General features: G+C 51.4%; 1 protein-coding gene across 2 annotated transcripts; it reads right to left on the minus strand.

Annotated features, from left to right (window-relative positions):
- Nucleotides 1–1,516: 1,516 nt before the first annotated feature.
- On the minus strand, nucleotides 1,517–20,372 carry GATA3 (GATA binding protein 3). 2 transcript variants are annotated; one of them, XM_035021678.1, is made up of 6 exons: nucleotides 20,223–20,372; nucleotides 19,138–19,789; nucleotides 16,184–16,720; nucleotides 10,653–10,798; nucleotides 6,204–6,329; nucleotides 1,517–2,283 (listed from the first exon to the last, which is right to left on the minus strand). In XM_035021678.1, the coding sequence occupies exons 2-6, from the start codon at nucleotides 19,376–19,378 to the stop codon at nucleotides 1,999–2,001; spliced, it is 1,335 nt and encodes a 444-aa protein (XP_034877569.1). In that variant the 5' UTR covers nucleotides 19,379–19,789; nucleotides 20,223–20,372; the 3' UTR covers nucleotides 1,517–1,998. The 2 variants fall into 2 exon arrangements, with proteins under 2 accessions (XP_034877569.1, XP_034877570.1); XM_035021679.1 differs by lacking the exon at nucleotides 20,223–20,372 and having other exon boundaries at nucleotides 19,138–19,933.
- Nucleotides 20,373–21,595: the final 1,223 nt, after the last annotated feature.

Consider the following 21,595-nt stretch of genomic DNA (forward strand, 5'->3'; position numbering starts at 1 on the left):
CTGTTCACGAAGAAAGTAGGTGGCAGACCCTGAGACATTGGAGCTACACGAGAAAATCTCCCAAATTTAATATGGCAACAGATGATGAGTTCCTTCGGTGCTTTAGAAGTCGCTGAAAACAACATTCCAAGGGCAGGTCATTAAATTAGGAGCCAGTAAGATCTCCGTTTGCATCTCAGTTAAGTCTCTAACTCCTTTATTTCAACATTTAGCTTTAGGTTTAAAATATTTGCTAAGAAAGCAGAGAGGCGATTTAACAGAAATTTTAAAGTGTGTGCCATTGGTTACACATTCTGTCAACAGAGTAAAAGGAAACTATACAGCGTTAAGTTACAAAAACGGCTATTTCGTGTGTCGCAAACATGCCAATAAACCCTCCACTGCCGTGTTATTCAATTCAACAGTAGAAAAGCAAAACAGAGATGAACTCAAGCCCCAGCCCAGCTCCTTCACGTCTTGGAGAGAAGCACGAGGAATCCATCATCTGCAGTCCACCTGTGGATCTCCTCGAGGAAACTGTCCCCCTTGCTCCTGCGAGGAGACTTGGCTGCCCAGGCCCAGGGTCTGCAGCTCACGAGGGGACACAGAAGGTACTCCGGTCCCCCCGAGGGAAGCGGGGGGGCAGCCTCTGGGCTGCAGAGAGAGCTCCAAAGATGCCCGGCTTCCCAAAGGAATAAATATTTGCATTACCTCCTAGTGAATAACTTAACATGTTTGGGTTTTGTTTTTAAATTAGCTAGAGCTACCAGATTCTATAAGAGCTTGGCCACCGCTTCAATAACGATGTTATTTGGTGGTTTTTAAAATATGTTCACCTTATTTTTATATTAGTATTCCAACAGATTGTGTGAAAGGCAGTGATCACTAACACAGAACACAATAGGAGCTAACAGTCAGCCCGGCTGCTCTCAGGACCCCGTCTGTCCGGCCGAGGTCGCTGGCATGCACATCGGGAGCTCATACATCGCTCCCCGGACAGCCCAGGCTTCGGGAGGCGTGAGGGAAGAGACAGATGCTGCTGTACCCTTAGAAGCTAGTTAATAAATATCATCAAAAAACAAAATGGAAAAGAAGCCCTCCAGAGCACAAACCACCTTAGGTCAACTGAATGTCATCTAGTTTATTCAACCAAAAAATTGAGAAAGAAGGAAAATATGAAAACAAAAAGTAGTTCTTAACACTAGCAGTAAATAAATTTGTACAACAATTCAGTCTGTATAATATGATGAAATAAATCTACATCTCTTCTTATTTTGGTGCTTTGAATTATACATACAAACAACAATTACAGGGACTTGTTCACAAAGCGGGGAGGCCTGAGCGAGGCTCTGGGACCCCCTTGATGGCAATGTGTGCATGAGTGGCCACACTGACTGCCCAGAACTGATAGAATTTTCTAGACAGAGGCCCACCGCTTTGAACGAATGATTTGCCTACGACTTTTTTCTTTTTTTTTTCTTTTTTTCTTTTTTTTTTTTTTTCCTCTTAATGCATCCAACTGTGACCAGTGCAAGGAATCAACACTGGCGGTCTGTCCATGTGAATAGCAGACCTAGTTTCTTCTTAATTTCCACACTTTATTTCCCCCGTATTCCTTAAGATTCTTGGCGTCCTTTATGCCTTTCTTACAGCTCCCCAGATGCAATAACGTCTTCTTCAAATGTACAGTATTTTCTTACAATATAAGTTATACGCAATGTTCGGCATGGTTTGTTTTCTTTTTTTTTTCTTTTTTTTTTTTTTTCACAGCACTAGAGAGACCCTGATAAATAGGGAATATGAGTCTGAATGGCTTATTCACAAATGGGATCCAGATTCGGTGATCGAGAACACAGCACAGTGAGGTCCTTTGCAAAAGGGACAACCGCCCTTTTGCTTTCTGCCTTCAAAACATAGATCCATCGGTTCTCGGCTTCATGATACTGCTCCTGCAAAAAATGCACGTAGGAGGGCTGGAGGGGCTCTCGCCGGGAGGCCTAGAAGCATCGAGCAGGGGCTCTAGCCCATGGCGGTGACCATACTGGAAGGGTGGTGAGGTCCGAAGGAGAGGCTAGACGGGGGGTGCATCGGCGACGGAGTGGTCAGCATGTGGCTGGAGTGGCTGAACGGGGAGATGTGGCTGAGGGAGGTCATGTGTCTGGAGAGGGCAGCCGGGTTGAACGAGCTGCTCTTGGGGAAGTCCTCCAGCGTGTCGTGCACCTTTTTGCACTTTTTGGATTTGCTAGACATTTTTCGGTTTCTGGTCTGGATGCCTTCCTTCTTCATGGTCAGGGGTCTGTTAATCTAAACAAAGATCAATTTTTTTTTTTTTTTTACTTTTTGGCTGGCTCTGAAAGGGCATAGGCTTTCACCCCTCAACACGGCTGCTCTGACCGCCCCACGCCAGGGATCTGCTTTCAGGGGCCCCCTTCCTCCCCACCCCTTCCTGTCTCCTTCCTGGGGACCCCGCGTCCTGCAGATTCGGTCTGTGGCCAGTTCGGTCAGTTGCAGCAACCAAGAGATCAGGGGTGAGGTGTTCCATTGCAGAGGGTGTTAATTATGTTCATCTACATCAGTCACTTTGGGGAAAATGTTCCCCAGGAAACTCTGCATTCCCAAGGACTATGTTCTAGAGACCCACCTCATACGATTGCCTTTCTCTGGTAACTAAAATATAGTAACTGGTCTGATTGCACTAGAAACTCTTTCAAGCATTTCATGAAAATGGAGGCTAGGAAGGAATCTTTAAGACGGAAGTAACACTCTGTGCCCTCATCGGAAATCTGCACTACGGACCAAGAAAGCACTGACAATGTGATCAATCTCGAGAGTTGAAGTCCCTCTGCTTGGGGAGACTAGGGCTGCACCCCTCTCCAAACTAACATTCGGTTGCCTCTCTTCTGCCCGGCTTTCTCGCAGTATCAGGTGCTGTAAAAATCCTCCCCTGGAATGTGTAGGTTCTGGGGCCATGTTTGAATGCAGTGTGTCTCTCCAGAAGGTTGGTCCCTCGCCCCCATCACAGCAACGGAGCAATGACTGAAAGTTGCGATTTCTGCCTAGTTCTGACTCTGCACTCCTAACCAGTCAAAGAGCCAACCGACCTGTCACCGAATACTTGCTAATAAGCACTTCGGGGCGTGCAGAACTGAGCTGACATGAAAGCACCCTCATCCTGAAAATTCGAGAGCGGGAGTGAGCTCCAGGAAAGAGACAAGCAAGGGCCTACTCTGAAGGTCTTCAACTAGTCTTCCACATCCGAGACAGCATACCGTCTCTCTCTTTTTTTGAGAAGCCTCTGTCTGTTTTGTTCTTAAAATGCATTTGCAGGGAGTAGGGAAGGTGGGTAGAATCAAGAGAGGGGACTTTACAAAGCAAGCAGAGATCACTCCCCACAAGGAGTCAGAATCGGAGGCACCTCAATGGCAGACAGCTGCCCCATCCAGCAAACCACGCATCTGGCCAAGCATCAGGGAAACGTGGCAAACCACCTCGAGGACGGAATGTCAGGGTCCCAGTCGTTCCTGACTCCTTAGGGAAAAAAGCATCCTCTTCCACCCGGGTCCTCGAGGGTGGAGGAAGAGAAGAGGCTCTCCTGGCTCCAGGATCTACTGTCTGCTCCCCAAGCTGGAAAAGGACAGTTAAGGGAGACAGAAGCCAACAGCCAAGAGCAAAAGGCTGCCAACAACGCTTCTGGAGACAGCAGACACACAGCTTCCTGGGGCTGAGCTGGGAGAGGTCACCCCAAAGAGGGGCACAGAACCACACGCTGGAGCTGAGACCTAATTCCCTCGTGCGCCAGGAAGGTAGAAGGGCTAAAAGGTCACTGCCAAAAGAACATCTCAGGGTTCCTTCTTCAAAGTAACAATCAAGATAAAGACACAGGCTGCACAGGTGATAGGAATCTACGGTCCCATCAAATCTTCCCCCAAGATAATGTCTAGACACACGGCTCTTTACGGGGATATCTAGATATACACAGCCAGATATCGAAATATAATATCTAGTTACACAGATAGCAGCACAAACCCAGATAACTAGTCTCAACACCACCTAGGTACACTGATCCTGAGATAGGTAGTTATCGAAACACCCAGATAAGAAGAAAGGAGCTCCCTCATAGCATACATATACAGGCATCCAGATGGGCATAACAAACACGATGCGATGAGAATGTTAATAGATTATGATCTCCTGTTGTTAGATACACCTAAATTGCCTCCTTTCGTGAAGTCTTGCTAAAGCAGAGAAGACAGAAAAACCACTCCTGTTGGGGAGCAAGGTCCTCCCCCAGCCACTGGAGCCCAGCCACGAAGTCGGGAGCAAGTTAAGAATAGGGTGGGAGTGAGCAGTGAAGATCTGATGAGAAACCGATAGGCTTCCGAACTTTCCCTTAGATCGGACATAGTCGAGACCACATCTCACCATGGCTAAGCAGTCCCAGAAATTTACGGCTGGTTAATCTCCCAGCGTTCCTGTGCTTCTGTGGGAAGAGAAAAGAAATCTCTATATTCAGCCAATTCATTACTTTGAATTGAACTCCAGGACACGCTGAGATGAGAAAGTGTTTACTTTCCACCGGTCCCTATCAGTCCTCACACTCCTGCCTGACCTCGCCGGCAGGTCTGGGCCGCTCTGAAATCAGTCCCCACTCTTCCGCTCCAGCAGCCATGTTCATTGGCCAGTATCCTGTGATACTTGACACTCTGAGTCATAACGCCTTCAAGTACAACGGAAATAAAATAATTTCTGCCCTGCCTGCATCGTGGCTCGAATGTAATCAAGAAACTTGAAAGTTCTTTGAAAACCATAAATTACAGCCAAACACAATCGGGAGAGGCTGGGCCAATGGCTGGGTAGCCCAGGAACTCTGATGCCCCAAATCTTCCAGATTTTCATCACAGATCTGTTTCTCGGCACCGCAGGGAGCAAGTAAATTCCCCAAAGTGAAAGCGGAACTCGGGGTTCACTGCTGATAAGCAAGTATATGCTGCAGTCCGAGGTTCGAGAGGCAGTGACTAGTAAGACCAGTTCCATTAGGCTGGGCATCACACAGGGACCGTGGTAGGAGGGGATGACATGGAAGGCAGGGACCGGAGTGTCACGGGGTCCCTGGACATGGCAACAACTTACTCCCAAAAGGCAAAGAGGGACTAGGGTGCCGGGATCACCCTGAAGAAGTTCTCCTGTGACTCAAAAAAAATCTAACCAGAGAAGCTTCCTCCCGATTCCCAGGTATTCCTGGGTGAGATGAGTTCCCAGCCAGCATGGCCCTGAGCAAGAAGCCTCTTCCCCATTCAGCCCCAGACTCTGCCAAAGTTAGGTTGGCAAAGAGACGTTAGCAGAATCCGAGCAAAAGAGGCGAGTGAGAGAGACAGAGAGAGAGGACGAAATGGCCATTTTCTTCTTCGGGATGAATTAAAACTTCAGGCCTCATGAGGTCACGGCCTGTTAGCCAGAGTTATTTCCGGCACACACAAAAATACCTGATCTTTTCTGTTTTGAACATAAAGATATTACAAGACGGAGCAGGGGGGTGGGTCGGCAATGGAAAGATTAGAAACGACACAGCTACGCCCAGGTGACTGGCTGGTGATTCTCATTCTGCGAAGAAGACACGGGAGAGGAGACAAGAGCTTCTCTTCCCTGGGACGGATAACCCCACTCGGTGGCTGTCCTCCGGTCTCTGCTGGTGAGGACAGAGACATCGGAGGCAATCTGCCAGGCATCTCATTTCCCATCTTTTACACAGAGTCCATGTAACATCCACAGGGCAGGTGAGGTGAGGCTGCCGTCCTCAGCCCTGCACGGCCGCGCACACGACTCCCCTCAATTCTCTCCACCTTCCCCTCCCCTGCTCTTGCCTACTCTCATTCCCTCTTTTGCAAAAAAAAAAAAAAAGTGTCAGCTGCAGGGAAACCATCAAACTATACCGGTTTCCCAAAAGGGAGACTGGAAAGCGTAGGCCAGGCCCCCCTTGAGGCGCTGGATGGCCGCACTGCCATGTTGGTCCACACAGATGTGGGGCGCGGGGCGTCCTCAGCCCCACACTGTCCCGTCTCAGCACCGCCGGGGGGACAGAGCAGGTCCACTCTGACATTGCTGCTCTGAGGCCTGCTGTTTGGTCCAAGGGAGGGCGATCCAATGGAGAAGGGGACCCGGGGCGGGGGACGCCGTGTCCCGGGCACCCCCAGGACAGGAACCAGGTCTGGTCCCGGGACACTTACATTGTGAAGCTTGTAGTACAGCCCACAGGCATTACAGACGGGGTCCCCGTTGGCATTTCTTCTCCAGAGCGTCGTGGTGGTGGTTTGACAGTTCGCACAGGACGTACCTGCTCTTCTTGCTGCCGACTGGGAGTGGGGGGTGGGGGGAGAGAGAGAGAGAGGGCAAAATCAAAACAAAGGTGAAATGGGCTTTCAGAACCACGGAGACACACTGACAACAAGAAAAAGAAAAAAATTATCATTGAAATCAAAACTAGCAAGTGGCCCACATGAAAGTAATAAAGATCCCCAAAAGCCGCCTCAAGAAGAAAAATACAGCCAATCCCCTGGCACAGGATCGAGTTGCACGGTCGTCAAGGGGCCAGAATCTCGCCTGCCACTCTACGGGGCAGGATCGGGAGGCTCAGAGAGCCCACACCACCGCCCGGAGCTAATGGTCCCCCAAGCCTCAGCCAGCAAAGTTGCCCGCTGTTTAACTTGCACGGGTAGCAACTTTGAATTAGCGTGGTACCGGGCTCTCAGGACCCCCGTGCACCAGACTCCCGGGAAGCCGCTTGCAAGGGCAACTGCCAAGAAGATCGATGCTCAACGAGGCCATCACAACACATGAACAGCAAAGGGAGAGCGAACCCAAACATCCAGAGCACTTGACAGCTCCCAAATAAAGAAATGCTGAATTCAAAAGAGAACAGGGGGCCCGCACAGTATGAGAGCGTCCACGCCTGTGTGCGTGCGTGCGTGTGTGTGTGTGTCACGCACCCACAGGACCGGCCACTTAGGAAGCACCAAGCAGGACATCCTTCATGAGCCAGACCCCCAGCAAATCTGCAGCAGCCTTATACTTGCCTGGCCCACACTCCTGGTGACCGCCACCCTCCTTCTCGTTAGGTGGCTTTCAGTTCATGAGCCAAACTGAAAAGCACGGAGAATTCTGCTAATCAACAGGAACCCACCCCCACCCCCCATCCTGCTCTCATTTCATTTCACCTTCGTGAAATTAGGTATTTCCTATTTGCTGTTCACAGAGCCCAAGAGTGGCAGGTCAGATGTCAGGCTCAGCTTGAATTTTAATTATTTGGTTGTGTCACTGAATTCATTTCCTTTAAGAGGGAGATTTTTCTTTCACTTTTTGACACACTTAAACTTACGGAGGGTACTATTCTCTACGTCCACACTCTAAAGAAAAAAATATGTAAACTCAAACACTTTCCAAAGAAAACGAAGTTGGGTCCCTTTTAACATATACCTCTGTCAATTCCTTCTCCTCTTCCCCCGACCTACAAGGACAATTTTAACTACAAAAGAAGTATTCCCCGGCTCTGGACTGAAATATATTATCAAAGCCCAGAGGAGGAGCAAGAATTCAGCTATCTGTGATCTAGAAAACTCCGGCATGTTTACAAGAGCCTGAGATCAAACTAGAGGGATCGTGGTATGCTTTTCCATCAATATTTCATCAAGCAAAAAGTTAGGCCCAAAACCCAAAGCTGCCAGATATGGGCAACCTCGTGGCTATTCTGAATCAAGCCGACTGATTCCCTTCCCTTCAAACCACTACACTGTCCCACAGATAGGCTCCTCTTTCCTACAAGCTTGAAGAGCAGAGTTATGGCTTTTATTTATTTATATTTGGGGGGGTATTCTCTTTTTTCTGTGTTCTACAAAAACCGGGAAGAAAAACCAGCTCTTCTCCGTCATCACTGAGAAAGTCCTACTTTCTGGCTGTCCATTTGGGAAACAGTTCCCCATAGCCCAGGGGCGCCGCCTCTGACCCCGCACGTCCATGCCCACCCACCACTCGTGAACCGTGCTGGGCTGAGACCAGACTAACTGGTACTTGTATACTCTTGGGAAGAAATCAATACAGAAAATCAGTGCTTGATGATTCTGACAACGATGTGATCGTGTGATTATTATCTCCCTGTACTTTTTTCTTGACAACAGATACTGAGATCGAGTCGATTAATATCTACGCAGGCAGCAGATTTCCTAGCTCAGCAGGTTTAAATGTGTGCCACAAGCGCATAATACCAGCTGGTAAAAGTCAAGCTCCAAGCCAGGAGGTCCCTGGTGCAGTCCTTCCCAGTGTATTGACAGTAACGTAAATACAAGCGGCCTCAGAATACGTCTCTGGTCCACAGACTTGATGCGAATTTATACAGACTCTAAAAGCCACACTGTTTGGTTCACTAGCAGGAGACAAAGTACATTAATAAAGCAAGCTCGACTCGGCTGGCCAGTTAGACATACGAAAACCCTGGCAAGACTCGGAAAAAATATTCTATGGATCTCCTCTCTAGTCATTTCTTCTATTTCCTGCATGAGTTTATTCAGGGTTAGATAGGCATCTTACTGAAGAGCTAGCTACATTATGGGCTGGGTGGTCTTCAGCAAATCTGGAAATGTGTACAGCCAAAATAGCAAATTGGGGAGGCGGGGCTGGCGTGAAGGAACAGGAAATATAGGGAAGAAGAAAAAGAAAGTTCTAGGTACTCAGAAAGAAGTCAAACACATCTAAGGGCTAAAAAAAAAAAAAAAAAAAAAAAAATCCTGAATGTGCTCTGAGTCGCTCTCCGGAGCATATGAATTCCAGGGAACTAAAAATACAAAACCACCCAGAACAGATGAGTAAGAAAGAAAAGACAGCTTAAAATGTGACAGCCAATGAACTCCAGAATTAAAAGCAATTATTACTCAGAGTTCTAGAGATTTCTTATGAAAGGCAAATGAAGACAAACTTATATAAAATGCAAGTACAGCCCTCCTATGCAATCTTCCCAGACAGAAGAAACCCCAAGAAAATGTCAAATACACTCTTGCTCATCAACCAGCCCATAGTCTGAGACTTTATACCCTCTTTTTTCTTCTCTCTTTTTTTTACCTTAAAAAAAGTCTAATTATAAGGATGTTACCATGACTTATTTTAACAAGAAAGTTGTTGGTGGTGGTTTTCTTTTCCTCTCTTTCTTTTTTCTTTTTTCTTTCTTTCTTTCTTTTTTTTTTTTAACTAAGGCCAGGTTTGAGTGATTCAGAACATTCTTTTGTGGTGCGATCATATTCATTCTCTGCTAACACCTCCAGCCATTTTTTTTTCAAACACTTGTTCTGATATGTTCAAACATCTTGATGTTTAGGTTGGGGAAGCTGAGTTGTTGTTTATGAGTTATCTCCAGTGCTCAGATATCCGGCAGCTTTTTCCTAGGAAGTTAGCTTTGCACATGAGAGAAAGGAAAAAAAAATACCCAAGTGCATGGGGACAAGTGGGGGTAGGTTGAGAATGCTGGAGAAGGGGGCAAAGATCAGAAGGAATAAAGCCGGGAGACCCAGGATTGCCAAAAATTAAAGTCACGTGGGCACTTCCATCCCTAGAAAGTTTTTCCTTCTTCTGAAAAGGATGTGAAAGGTGTTAAGTTGCACTAAAATCTGATGGAGATGACAATTCTTTAAAATGAACAAAAACACACACTTAGAATTTGATGGATGCTGCTTTATCCACTAATCTGCATGGGGAAATTCCCCTCCTCCCCTCTCTACTTGGTGAATGTCATCACTACAAAAAGCATTTTGATCTCTTGACTGTGGTTAGAGTTATCATTTGCCCAGCCTGCTTTTATTTGTCTGTTACATACACTTGCTATTCAATCCAAGCCTGAGGTTCCAAAGACAAGTTCACCAATGAACTCCTCCTGCTAGTCTTCCTTATAAATTGCTCAAGTATTCCTAAGGGTCAAGACTTTTGAGAAAGAAAAAAGGAGGGGATTAAAAACCATCACCCTCCCGGTAGTGGTTCAAAGGGGAAATAAGAGCAAATGTTACATGAGACCAAGAGGCAAGACAGGAATCACAAGTTTTTCCCAAAGGCATGAGCTGTGGAAAGTCCTCAGTCCTTAAGATCAGGAAAGAAGAAAAACTCAGCTCGATTCAGGGGCTGCTGCTAGTGAGATTCAGCTAATGGGCCCCATCCTTCTTAAAGCACGGGCACAGGAGACCCCTCCGTGGCACTGAACCTGGCTCACTTCCTTGGGGGCCTGCCGCTCAGGGACGGGGTCTAGATTGTTCCTGGTACATGCATCTGCACACAACATCTCTCCGTCTGTGGCACAGCGATTATCAATGACTCTGAACTCACTTGCCCTGGTCCGCTCTCATTCTATTTGCAAACACATTAGAGATTTGATAACCAAAAACCCAGCATCCTTAAAAAATTTGGTAAGTGACTTAGGAAATATGAAGGGGGAAACAAAAAGAGAGAGAGAGAGAGAGCGAACTTTTCTGTATATCCAATTTGAGAAAAGAAAAGGGGGGGCAGGGGGGAAGGATCCCCAAGCAAGCTGACAGGATTTTGAGCTGTCCTGCCAATTTCCTGCAGCAAGCTCTCCTTCCTGAAGAGAGGAAATTAAAAACACACAATGGTTCGTGTTGGGTCAGTGTTTCTGGAGGAGAACTCACCAGCCTTCGCTTGGGCTTGATGAGGGGTCGGTTCTGTCCGTTCATTTTGTGGTAGAGCCCACAGGCGTTGCACAGGTAATGCCCGGTGCCGTCCCGCCGCCACAGCGGGGTTGAGGTGGCCCCACAGTTCACACACTCCCTGCCTTCTGGAAACAAGACCACACATAAGTCACTTATGGAAGGAACACTGACAGCACTCAGAAGGAGGGCATGAGAGTAAAATTGGGCACTTTTTTCTCCCCCCTCTCTGCTCCCTCTATTGGGGAACTTTCCCCCCACCTCCCACCCCCCAACTCCCTTAAGGCGGCTCCCAAGTGGGGAAGAGTCACCCCCTGGCCCTGTCATGGCTTAACCATTCCCGCACACACTCAGCTCCCGCCCCAAGAAGTGGCTCATGAATAAACAGCAGCAGAACCTTGCTCTGGGCCTGCCTGACTTGATGGGGAAGATCAAGTGCAGCCAAGGAAGAAGGCAAATGGCAACTTGAAATAGTTCCCTGAGAAAATGTGAAGTCCTGGACTGTGGCAAAGCAAAACATTCCAAGTTGGTTCCCTCAAAGGAAAACAAAGGGGCCCCATTACCATCGCGGGGTGTGTCTATAGAGATCAATTAAATCCTGTCGATTCAGATGGGGGAAAAGGAAAGATAAATTGATGGCTAGATAAACAGAGAATAAATCCATGAATAGACTGATCAATGGGCTGATTGATTTTGAGGACCCAGGACTTTAGATTTTACTTCCAATAAAACTGGAAATGTCCCCGGCTGGCAAATAATAGATGAAGACCCAGTGGGGTCCACTCATTCTCCCCCACCACCTTTTTTCTCTCTGTAGAAAAGGCCAAGGTTTTCTATGATTTACCGGCCACTGTGACAGACACCAAAGGTGAAGTATGACCCCAGCTGGACCAGGCCAGGAGGTGTTGGAGGGAAATACCCCTGGAGGTATTGGCGGGAGGAAAGAGTCGGAAGGAGCAGCATGAGGGGCAGATCGGGAGAATAGGCCAATTAAAGAAAGGGGGGGGCGGCCTCTCGGTCAGCTTATTAACCAAGGCCTTCCTGCAGTAGCTTTTTTCCCAAAAAAACAAACAAATAAAATAAACAAAAAACCGGCCAGGCCGGTTCACTCCAGGGGCAGGAGAGTGACCCAGACCCATCTCCTGAGGGAAAGCTCCTGGAGAGAATCCCTCAAAATACCATTTTAGGACCACAGAGGAGTTTTGCTCACTGATTTCTTTCCAACTTCTGTGGGAGAAGGAAAGGGAGGACAGTTTCTGGGAGAACCTGCCCAGCTCTTGGGGGGCCTCATCCTCCTGGCAGGCATGTACCAGCATCTCTGCCAACTAAGCCAGACTGGGAGGAGCTGCCTCCCCCCCACCCCCACCCCCCCGCCCCTGCAGGAGGCAGTAGCTCCAATGGAGCCGGTCTCCCAAGAGGAGGAGTCGGGCAGAGGATTTCGCTTTCTCTGGGGGTGCTAGGAGGGAGGTTTGGGAGGATGGTAGGGGACAAAGATGAGCCCCTAAGCGTTGTTTCGTTTTATGAGATTAATCGGCTAATTCCAAAGTACCAAGAAGACAGGGTGGAGGAAGAGAACCAGGCAGGCTGCTTGGGAATCTAGGTGACTCCTTACACCAGGAGAACACAGCAGGCTTGGGGGCCTGTTTGGCCTTTGGAAACCCCTAGACCAAGTATGAGGACGTTGGGGGTTCACACCTGTAAGCCTGTTTTGTTTTGTTTTGTTTTTTTCTCCAGGGACAGGTTCTGGGGAAGGAAAAAGACTTTCAGAAATGGAGGGCTTTGCCTGACATTGGAGTTCATAATGGTGCTAACTAGTTTTTGTCCACTTTCCTTTTAAAAGAAAAAAAAAAGAATATGAGGAGTTAAGAGAAATGTTATATATATATATATATATATATATTTTTTTCCTCTCACCCCCCACCAAATTCCAAAAAGCTGTTCAACCCAGGGTCTACAGAAAGCCTCCCACGAGCCACTGGCCTTCTCCCCAAATTCGGGCACTACTGAGCCAGAAGCACACGTCCAGGTACCCAACAGTATCTACCGGGCCTCAAAAAGGCTTGGGACCAAATTACCTCGACACCTTCCACTGGAGTCAGAAGCCTGCGGCCTCGGTGGTGGAACGAGGGGGAGGCACAGAGGAAGGGGGAAAGGGCGAGTGGGCGAGGAGGTGCCTGCTGCAGCCTAGCCTGGGGACAGGCAGGCCCAGCAGCCCCCGTGCCCCACGCAGGCACCGGGTGGGCCTTTCTGAGGACAGCGATACCGGCCTTTGCTGGCTGGGGCCCCAAACCCACTCCCCATCCGGCCAAGACAGGGGCCTCTCGGTCCCTCGGCACCCAGTCCCTTTCCCGCTGCGCAGGGAGGGCTCGGGCGAGGTTTCGCTGGCCCCCTCCTCCCTCCGCTCCCGCAGCACCCGCTCGGGGTGGAGTCCCCGCTGGCTTGGGGCCGGCAGCCCTGCTCCTAGGCACCCGGGGCTGGGGGATCTCCCGGCCTGACGTGATTAGTCTGATTTCCTTTCCTTTGTCAGCCCAGTGGGGAGGATGACAGCTTCCTTTTCAGAGGGACCTTCAAAACTAGCAACGGTTGCCTCTTCAGCCAGGCTCTGCACACTAGAGCAATTTTCTGTCTTGATTCACTCCGCAAGTTTGCGATTGCCTTGTCTGGCTTTTTCTTATTTTTTTTTTTTCTTTTCTCATTGTTGCCGCTAGTCTGTGACTTCAGCAAACAACCAATTTTCCTAATGGAGGCCCCGACTGTCTCCTGCTTTCTTTCCCTCTCCTCGCTCACTGCCTGGTGTGAGCTGCTCAGACAGATACCTCTCTCTCGTAGGTGACAAGAACCACAGGGCTGCGAGGCCTCTTGACATTCGACAGCCATTTTCAAACACCCTCCCTGCCTCCAGCTGAAATCCTGAGACCGGGGCTGGACGAAAGGAGCAGGAGCTGGGGCCGGAGGCTGCGAAGGGGAAGGTGGGGCGAGATACCAACAGCCGGGGGGTGGGGGGGGTGCCCAGAAAAGGCCCTTCGCTAAAAAGCTTTGTCTTTTGTTTGCAGAGGGAGACCCAGCACTGACAGCCCGGCGTTAGAAAAGCACGAGGTGCCCTAACCACTGCTTCAACCGTTCCTCCAAAATGCAACAACCCTCTCTCCTCCTCTCTCTACCTTAGGCAAGTGCATTTGCACAGAGTTAAAAAAACAAAAACAAAAAACGCAACCACGAAACCCCAGAGAACTCCCTGAAGAACTGCTACCATTTCCACCCTCTACCCAGAAGGGTCTAGAAACCCTCCTCCCCCACTCCCACACTCCCGAAAGTCCCAGCTCCCTAGCTGCCCAGGTGTGCTGTTTTGGGGTTTCTGACTGTGAGAAAGGAATAAGAAGGAGGAAGTAAAAAGCCAAATTGCAATGTCTTCTCTCCTCTCCCCACCTACCAAAAAAGAAAAAAGAAAAAGTAAAAAAGAAAAAAAAATATATATATATATATACATATATATATATAATACAATCGGTCCGTAGGTGCTCCTGGTTCTGGTTTAGGGTAACTGCACCCCTTCCTCCCACCCACCCCCAAATATTCAGGGGCTTGAGGAATGAGGGAGAGGAAGGAAAAGACTAGCCGAAGGCCCGAAGGCGTGCACACAGAGGGGAGAGAAACCAGAGACTCTGGAAAAGTCGTTCTGTCCCCTCCTCCACTCAAACCACCACCCCAGCCTCAGATGCCACGATCTTTCCCCCAAAACTTTGTGCTACCAGAAAAGAGAACTTAAAAAAAAAAAATTCCCATCACTACCTCAAAATGCATCCGTTTGCTCTCTTTGAAATCAGTCCTCAAGCCCTCATCTAATCCCGGCTTTTCTGAGCCAAGCTGAACCCCATTTCTCTGGAACCCTCCACTCCGCGCCCAAGCCCAGCCCCCGGCAAGGCAGCTTGGCCACTTTCCTCCGCCTGTTCTCCCTTCCTCTTGCTTTCTCTTTGACTCCACCAGCGAGCCTACCTCCCTCTCCCTCTGCCGACTTTCATGTACTGAACATGCAGGTCTGAGTTTCTCTGTCAGCCTAACCGCATCCGGACTCTATTAAAGTTCCTGGCGCGGGATAAACAATGCAACTGTCGCACGCAGCAGTCTGAAAATAATTGGATTAGCTAAAACATATCAACTAAATAGAGACAGTCCTGCCCAGGCAGTCGGAGTGAATGTCACCCTGGAAAAAAAAAAAAAACCCTGAAAACTGATCTCATGGTCACTGGGCTCCCAGAGCCCTCCCTCGGAAGTTTTTCAAACCCGGGTTTTGCAAGCCCGGTTTCAAGACTGCTCGTCCCACCCATAAAAGACAAGTGATTTTCACCACTTCTTTGTATATAGGATCTCCATAGATAGAGGGCGGAGGTGAGACGTTGGAATGAGCCAGGACAGAACAGACCCACCCCGAAATGGACCCACCCAAGGAGACAGAACAATCTTCGAAGAAAAATCATCTTTTAAACTAGCTAAATCTCATCTGAGAAAATCCCAAGATCTCTTCACTGCTTGGGTTAGAAGCAACATTGGCAATGGATTATTTTATTTTGAAAGCCAGAATATTTTGTGTGGGTTTGGTGTTGCTTTTTTTTTTTTTTTAAGCAAGTGTCTAGAGCCAGAGAATAAAGATGCAGCACGCTTTTAGACAGGGGGTGCTTTTTTGAGAGAGGATGAGCAGAGGAAGCGGAGACCCACACCTAGGGAATGTCGTTCAGTCTTGCCTACCTCCTCTGGCTTCAGATCAGTAGAGGAATAGGTCCTGAGATGCCTTCCTGCCCCTGCCTGTGCGGCCACCACAGGTAACTGGCGCCCCTGGACTTTGGATTTTCATTCCAGTTTCCCCAGGGCAGAGCCCACCTCTCTCCCAGAACTTAGGGGGGCAGCCTCTTTTCCATGCAAAGAATAGGTCAAGGAGGGTCCTGCCCCCCCCACACACACACACAAATATACCCATGCTTTATTTATCCATGTCCTCTGTTGCCTGCATGGCCCCCTCTGAGCTGAGCCCAGAGGAACAGGCAAATGGGGCTGCAGAGGCCAGGGGGGTCAAAGGAGGGACCTGTGTTTGTTTAGGTTTGAGGAGGTTTCGTTTTAGCATTAAACACTAAAGATTTATTCCCTGGGCTTTCCATTTGGTCTTGGAAACTGACTAGAGGTTCCTGGCAGAACCCAAAGGTCCCTGAGCAGGCGGGACAGGGTATTTGTTTTTGTTTGTCTTTTTCCTTCCCCAGCTGGGGGGCGGGGGGGGGGGGGTTAAATTAGATTCCACTTCCCCTCTGCTCTGTGGACTGGAATGAGATAGGACACACCTCATTCTTTGCCCCCGTTGGAAGAAAGGGAAGAAATCAAATCTCAGAAGGGTCTGGAACACCAACCAGATCCCCCCCACCCCCCAGGGGCCAGACTGAGGCTCCCTCCTCCGCGCCCTGGATTTAGGAGAAAGGAGAGGTGGGAGGAGGAGAAAAGGCCCCGGGGGAGGTGGAGAAGGTTCCTACCTGTGCTGGATCTCGCCTTGGGTCTCGACTTACATCCGAAGCCGGTGGGGGAGCCCCCCAGCAGGCTGCTGGGCGGGAAGAGTCCGGAGCTGTATTCGGGGACGTAGGGCGGGTACGTGGTGATGGGGTGGTGCGCCGACGAGGCCGCCCCTCCCAGGGTGGTCATGCTGCCCCGCGAGTGCGTGGACTCGAGCTTCATGCTGTCGGGCAGCGGCACCTGGTACTTGATGCACTCTTTCTCGTCCTGCCGGGCCGAGCCGGCCGAGCCCGGAGTGGACAGGGACGGGTCCGGGGAGACGTCCTTCGGCGGGGTGGGCGGGAAGGTGAAGAGGTGCGGGCTGGAGTGGCCCGCCGACAGCGAGGAGGACGAGGCCGGGGGGTAGACGGAGAGGGGCCCCGGGGAGCCGTGATGGATGGACGTCTTGGAGAAGGGGCTGAGGTTCCAGGGCGACGCGGTGTGGTGGCTGCCCAGAGCTTTGCCGCCGTCCAGCCAGGGCAGGGATCCGTGCAGCAGGGGCGGGCGGCACACCTGACTCCCTGCGCAGGAAGGGGGGGTGCGGGATGCAGGAGAGAGAAATGCCCGTGAGAGCCGCTTCGGAGGCCCTCGACACACCTGGGGGTTCTCCCCCTGCCAGGGCAATCCCAAATACACCCTGGATCTGCAGGCGGGCCCACTCCTTCACCCAGGCCGCCGCCCCCCGTCCCCCCGCCCCAGGACCTTGGCCAGCACACGCTTTATGCCCGTGTCTACCACATGAAGGTCCCCTCAAATCCAGCAGAATTAGGGGCCTGTGTCTGACACCCAAGAGGTGCTGGGACGGAGTGGAGAGAGCCCCTGGGCATATTTGGTCTCTCCAGATACACTTAATGGCATCCCCTGAGGTCCATCTCTAGAACCTGACTTGATTTATTGGTTTCCTTCCATGGCCCAGCGTCCCCCATCCCAGACCTAATCCCAGCCAGCCTGATAAGAGTCGGTTGTGAATAATGAGGCCTGATGGGGTGAGCCTGGCCGCACAAGGGCTCCACACCAGGAAAAGACACGGACCTGGAGAGAGGCCCACTCCCGAAATCCAGTGCAGGAAGGAGGGTGCTCGCTCTCGGAAAGGAGGGGAGGGAGCATTTTGGGGTTACTTCCCCGGAACCCTGCTTCAGTGCTTGCTCATAACTGGCGAGGCCTGAAGTGGGATTTGCAAGGACATTTTAATTGCCCAGACTGTTGGAGGTAGTTTCCAAGGCTGGACTCTGCCTTTCTCACCCTCCCAAATCCTCCAGAAGGAAAATAAAGTAAACCCCATATTTGCCCCCAAAGTTGGGATTCCACCAGTGCCATAGGTGGATTTTCACCTGAGCCCCCCGGCGACACAAAATTCCTGTTGACATATATATTTTACTTCTCCACAGAGCATTCGAAATACAGAGTTTTCAGATGGCCATAACTCAGACACGTCCATACACCCTGAGACGGGTCCATGCAGGGGGCAAGTGCAAATCCACACACTTATTGATCTTTTAATCCACTACCTGCCTCAGCATCTGACATTCTATTTAACCATGAAGAACAATACTGAAACTAAAATCTTGAGAGAGGAAGGGGAGGGGAGAGGGAAGGAGAGTTCTCTGAACGCCAAGGGTCAAGACTCAATGTTATGCAGGAAGTAGTATAGTAAATAATATTAAGTCTGCATCTACCGCATTTCCACTTAACTGCTGATCTGCACAGAACAAGGGCAGAGAGCGCCCCATCCGCAGGAACAATTGTTTAAAAGCTGGTGACAGCAGGGCGGAGGACGCCTGCTGCAGAGGGGCTCTGTCACCGGCGCCGATGCAGGCTCTGAGTAGGGGGACCAGGAAAGACTCCAGGCACCCGGACTAAGAAAGACTCACATTTTCTCTGCCTGAGATGGTGCCTCTATTTCTTCTTTAGGAACCCACTTACACTGGAAAGCTTAGAGCTTTCCCAAACCCCGACCCCTAACTACACAGGGCTTGATTTCTTAACCTTTTAGAACTCGTCTAAACTTTTCAAAGGTGAAAGAGAAAGAAAAAAAAGAAAAGACAACTGGAATCGCTCCCACATAAGAAAGAAACCCCGGTGGATCCTAAATCTTCTTTGGGAGCCTAATGGGACTGTTGTAGGCCGGAGGAGAGAGTAAGGCAAGGGTTTTGGGGAGCAGGCAATGAGGCAACCTAAAAGCAAAGATGCAGGAAAATTCTGTGCAGCCGGGAGTCTAGGAAATTTCAAATGTCTCCCATTTAAGACAGTAGTCTCTCCACCAAAACCCCGTCAAAGTACCAGAATTCCATTCCTCAGAGCCAAGAGGTGGCAGACCTGCCTAGGAACCAAATGCACTAGCTTTGGGGAAAAGTCAAAAAACAGGGATCAGGGATGCGAATTAAATTTCTCTTGGGCCTTTCTGAAAATGTGCCGGAAAAAAGAAACCGAAGAACGCTGGCAGAAGCCTCCTCCCGCCCCCACAACCCCACCCCGAGAAAGAACTACAGGGTAACTGGGGGAGCGAAGCCCTTTTTGAAGGAACCAAGTCCGAGCCGGGTTTGGCCGGCGCCGGCTGCGGGCCCACGGAGCCGTGGCCGCAGGGGCAGAGTCTCGGCCCCCGGAGCCCCGGCCCCCGGAGGCCCCCCGAACCTGCGGCCGGCCGTGCGGGGACAGAGGGTTGCAGTAGGGCGCCTGCCAGGTGAGCGCCAGGCCCGAGGCAGAGCAGCCAGCCGCGGAGAGACGCCTGCTGCGACTTTTTAAAAACACACTCTCGCGGCGATTGAGACTGCTTCCTCGCCCATTTCCGGGCCCCAATTTTTTTAATTGTAGCAGGAACGGCCCTTGGGGGCTTTGGCTGGGTCTCCCACCCCCTGGTCCCTCCCCGCCTCCCGGGCCTGGGGGGGGTGGGCAGCGGCGGCGGCTGGGCGGGGGTCCCCGCACCCCGGGGCGGACTCACCGTGGTGGGTCGGAGGGTACCTCTGCACCGTGGCCCTCACTGAGTTTCCGTAGTAGGAAGGGACGTGGTTGCCTTGACCGTCGATGTTAAAAAGTACATCCACCTCCTCGGGCAGGGGGTACTGCGCGGGGTCCATGTAGGAGTGGCCGAGGCCCGGGTGGTGCGTGTCCGGGTGCTGCCCGTTGAGGACCGCGGGGTGGTGGTGGCTCACCCAGCGCGGCTGGTCCGCCGTCACCTCCATGGCCCCGGCTGCGCTCGCGCCCTCTCGCCGGGCCCGGAACCCGCGCGCGGAGAGGGAGGGCGGTCGGGCTGGAGGGTCGCGGGGCTCTGAGGCTCTGCAGGTGCTCCTGCCGTCGGAGGGGCGGGGGTCGTTTAATGATTTGTTTTCAGTGGGGCAATGGGAAAACTAGGAAGGAAAGGTGAGCAAAGGAGATACAAAAAACAAAAACAAAAACCTTTAAGCAGTAGTTCAGCTAAGAGAAGAAGAGGAAGAAAAAAGAAATTCCAGAAAAACAGGTACGGAAGGATAAAGGGGGAACCAAATTCTAAAGGGGGAGGAGGGCGAGCGAAGGTGGCTGGAATTCTGCAAGTGAGGCTCTTCTGCACCGGGGCTTCCTCAGCGGCTCGGAGGCTGAGGCTCTCCTCGGGTCACCTGCGGAGGAGAGAAGGGGGAGACCTGGATGAGCTCCTAAGTACCTGAGCACCTGAGCTTATGAAGTGGCACCACCTCCCCGCGAGCCGCCCGGCCCCGCGCCCGCGCACCCAGGACACGCGCACACACGCGCACACGCGCACGCCTCCTCCCGAGCGAGGCCAACCGGGACGCGGCCGCCCAGGGAACGACTCCCAAGTACATCGCCAGCAGCCCGGCTCTCCCGAGGGCCCTGCAGTGACTGAGCGGTTCCAGTTCGGCCGACAGCTCCCTCCCCCCCGGGGACAGCGATCCCGGGACCTTCCTTCCAGGCCTCTAGCAACTCTCCAAAAGAGGAGGGTTGAGTTTAAAGTGTTTTAAAGTCCTCCCAAATGGAGCGAGGGGAAAAAAAAAAAATTCAAACTTAAAAAAAAAAAAAGTTGCCAGTACCAACCTGGGTAGCGAGGAGCAGAGAGGAGGAGGCGTGTGACCTGGGAGAGCAGAAACTGCTCGGTCAGATTGCGTGGCTCGCTCTGTCGCGCGCGCTCTCCGTCTCTCTCTCTTTTCCTCTCTCTCTCTCTCCCTCTCTCAGTATTTTTTTTTTTTTTACAGGGAATGCATTCTTTCTGAAAGTATCAAGACGGCGCCAGGCAGCTCAGTGTTCGCAGACAGCTGTGGCGCGACGCAACTTAAGGAGGTTCTAGTGTCATCCGCGCCGAGGGGGAGGAGCCTGGCGCTGGCGAGGAGGGGACAGGATCACCAGCACAAGGAAACTGCAACCCAAACCCGCTCCAGGACCTCACCACCCCTCCCCTGCACCCCTCCGCCCCTGCTCCCGCCCCTCCACTGACCGGAAGGGGGGCGCCGCGGAGGGCCGCCCGGGCGGAGGGGCGGCGGGGCGGGTGGGCAAGGCCCGCGGGGTTTGGGGCGGAGGGGGTGGGCAGGAGGGAATTTGCGCTCTGGCCCTTTAAATGTGGTTCCCGCTCCTGCCAATTCATTCCGGCTCGGGTGATTATTCCGTGCCGGGGAAACCGGCCTGCCCCATTCATAAAGTCAATTTCTACAGGCAGCCTTTATTTTCCAGACTTTTTTTAATGGCCAAACTTGTTTTTAAATTCAATCCAGGGTATTTGGGAGGCTACTGATTTGGGGCTACGTGCATATAAAACTGATCAGGAAAAAAAAAAATTTTTTTTAAATGCCGAAGTCCTTTTGAGATTTGCCTCTGGAGAGAATTGCCTAAGAGACTGAGGAATGGGGCAAGAGGAGTAACCTTTATTGGAATGTCCGTGTTACTTTGGTGGTCGTTGTCAACATTTCCCCCAGCCTTTTGTGTTCGCAAGCCCCTCGGATGGACGTTTCCGCTGTTGCAGCTGTCCCTTCCAGACCTGATATTTGTAATCGATGCGTGCTTCTGACTTGAGTGGCAGTAGGGACGGAAGAAAATGAAAGGGAGAGAGAGGAAGACGCTAACTAGCCCTCGGAGTACAGAGCGAGAGAGTGGTTGCAAAGAAAGAACTCGGGTCTTCTTTCCAGTTACCCAACTTTTCCCTTCACCCCGCCCAGGGCCCTACTTACTCTGGCTCCCGGCGTTTTTCCCCAGCCGAGGAACCAGCCCCCTCCACCTACCCCCATCCCGGCCGGCGGGCAGGACTGCGGCGACCTTCCCCGGACTCGCTCCGCCCGGCCCAGCCCCGCAGCCCCAGGCGGAGGGGGTGCGGCTCCAGAAGCCCCGGCGAGGGGGCGGGGCGCGCGGGGCGGGGTCTGGAAGGGGCCAATCAGCGGGCGAGGCTGTGGCCGGGCCGCGATTGGTCGGCCCCGCGGGCT

The sequence above is a fragment of the Mirounga leonina genome, unplaced genomic scaffold (assembly GCF_011800145.1).
Source record: "Mirounga leonina isolate KUSES-001 unplaced genomic scaffold, KU_Mleo_1.0 Mir_175, whole genome shotgun sequence".
In the NCBI taxonomy this organism is placed as follows: Eukaryota; Metazoa; Chordata; class Mammalia; order Carnivora; family Phocidae; genus Mirounga; species Mirounga leonina.

Bases quoted from the DNA above. Each gene is read 5' to 3' on its own strand.
- GATA3 (XM_035021678.1), bottom strand. From the start codon at position 19,378: ATGGAGGTGACGGCGGACCAGCCGCGCTGGGTGAGCCACCACCACCCC. The intron at 10,799-16,183 runs GTAGGAACCTTC...TCTTGTTTCCAG, and splicing joins CAAGGCGAGATCCAGCACAG to AAGGCAGGGAGTGTGTGAAC. The intron at 6,330-10,652 runs GTGAGTTCTCCT...CCCCACTCCCAG, and splicing joins TCAAGCCCAAGCGAAGGCTG to TCGGCAGCAAGAAGAGCAGG.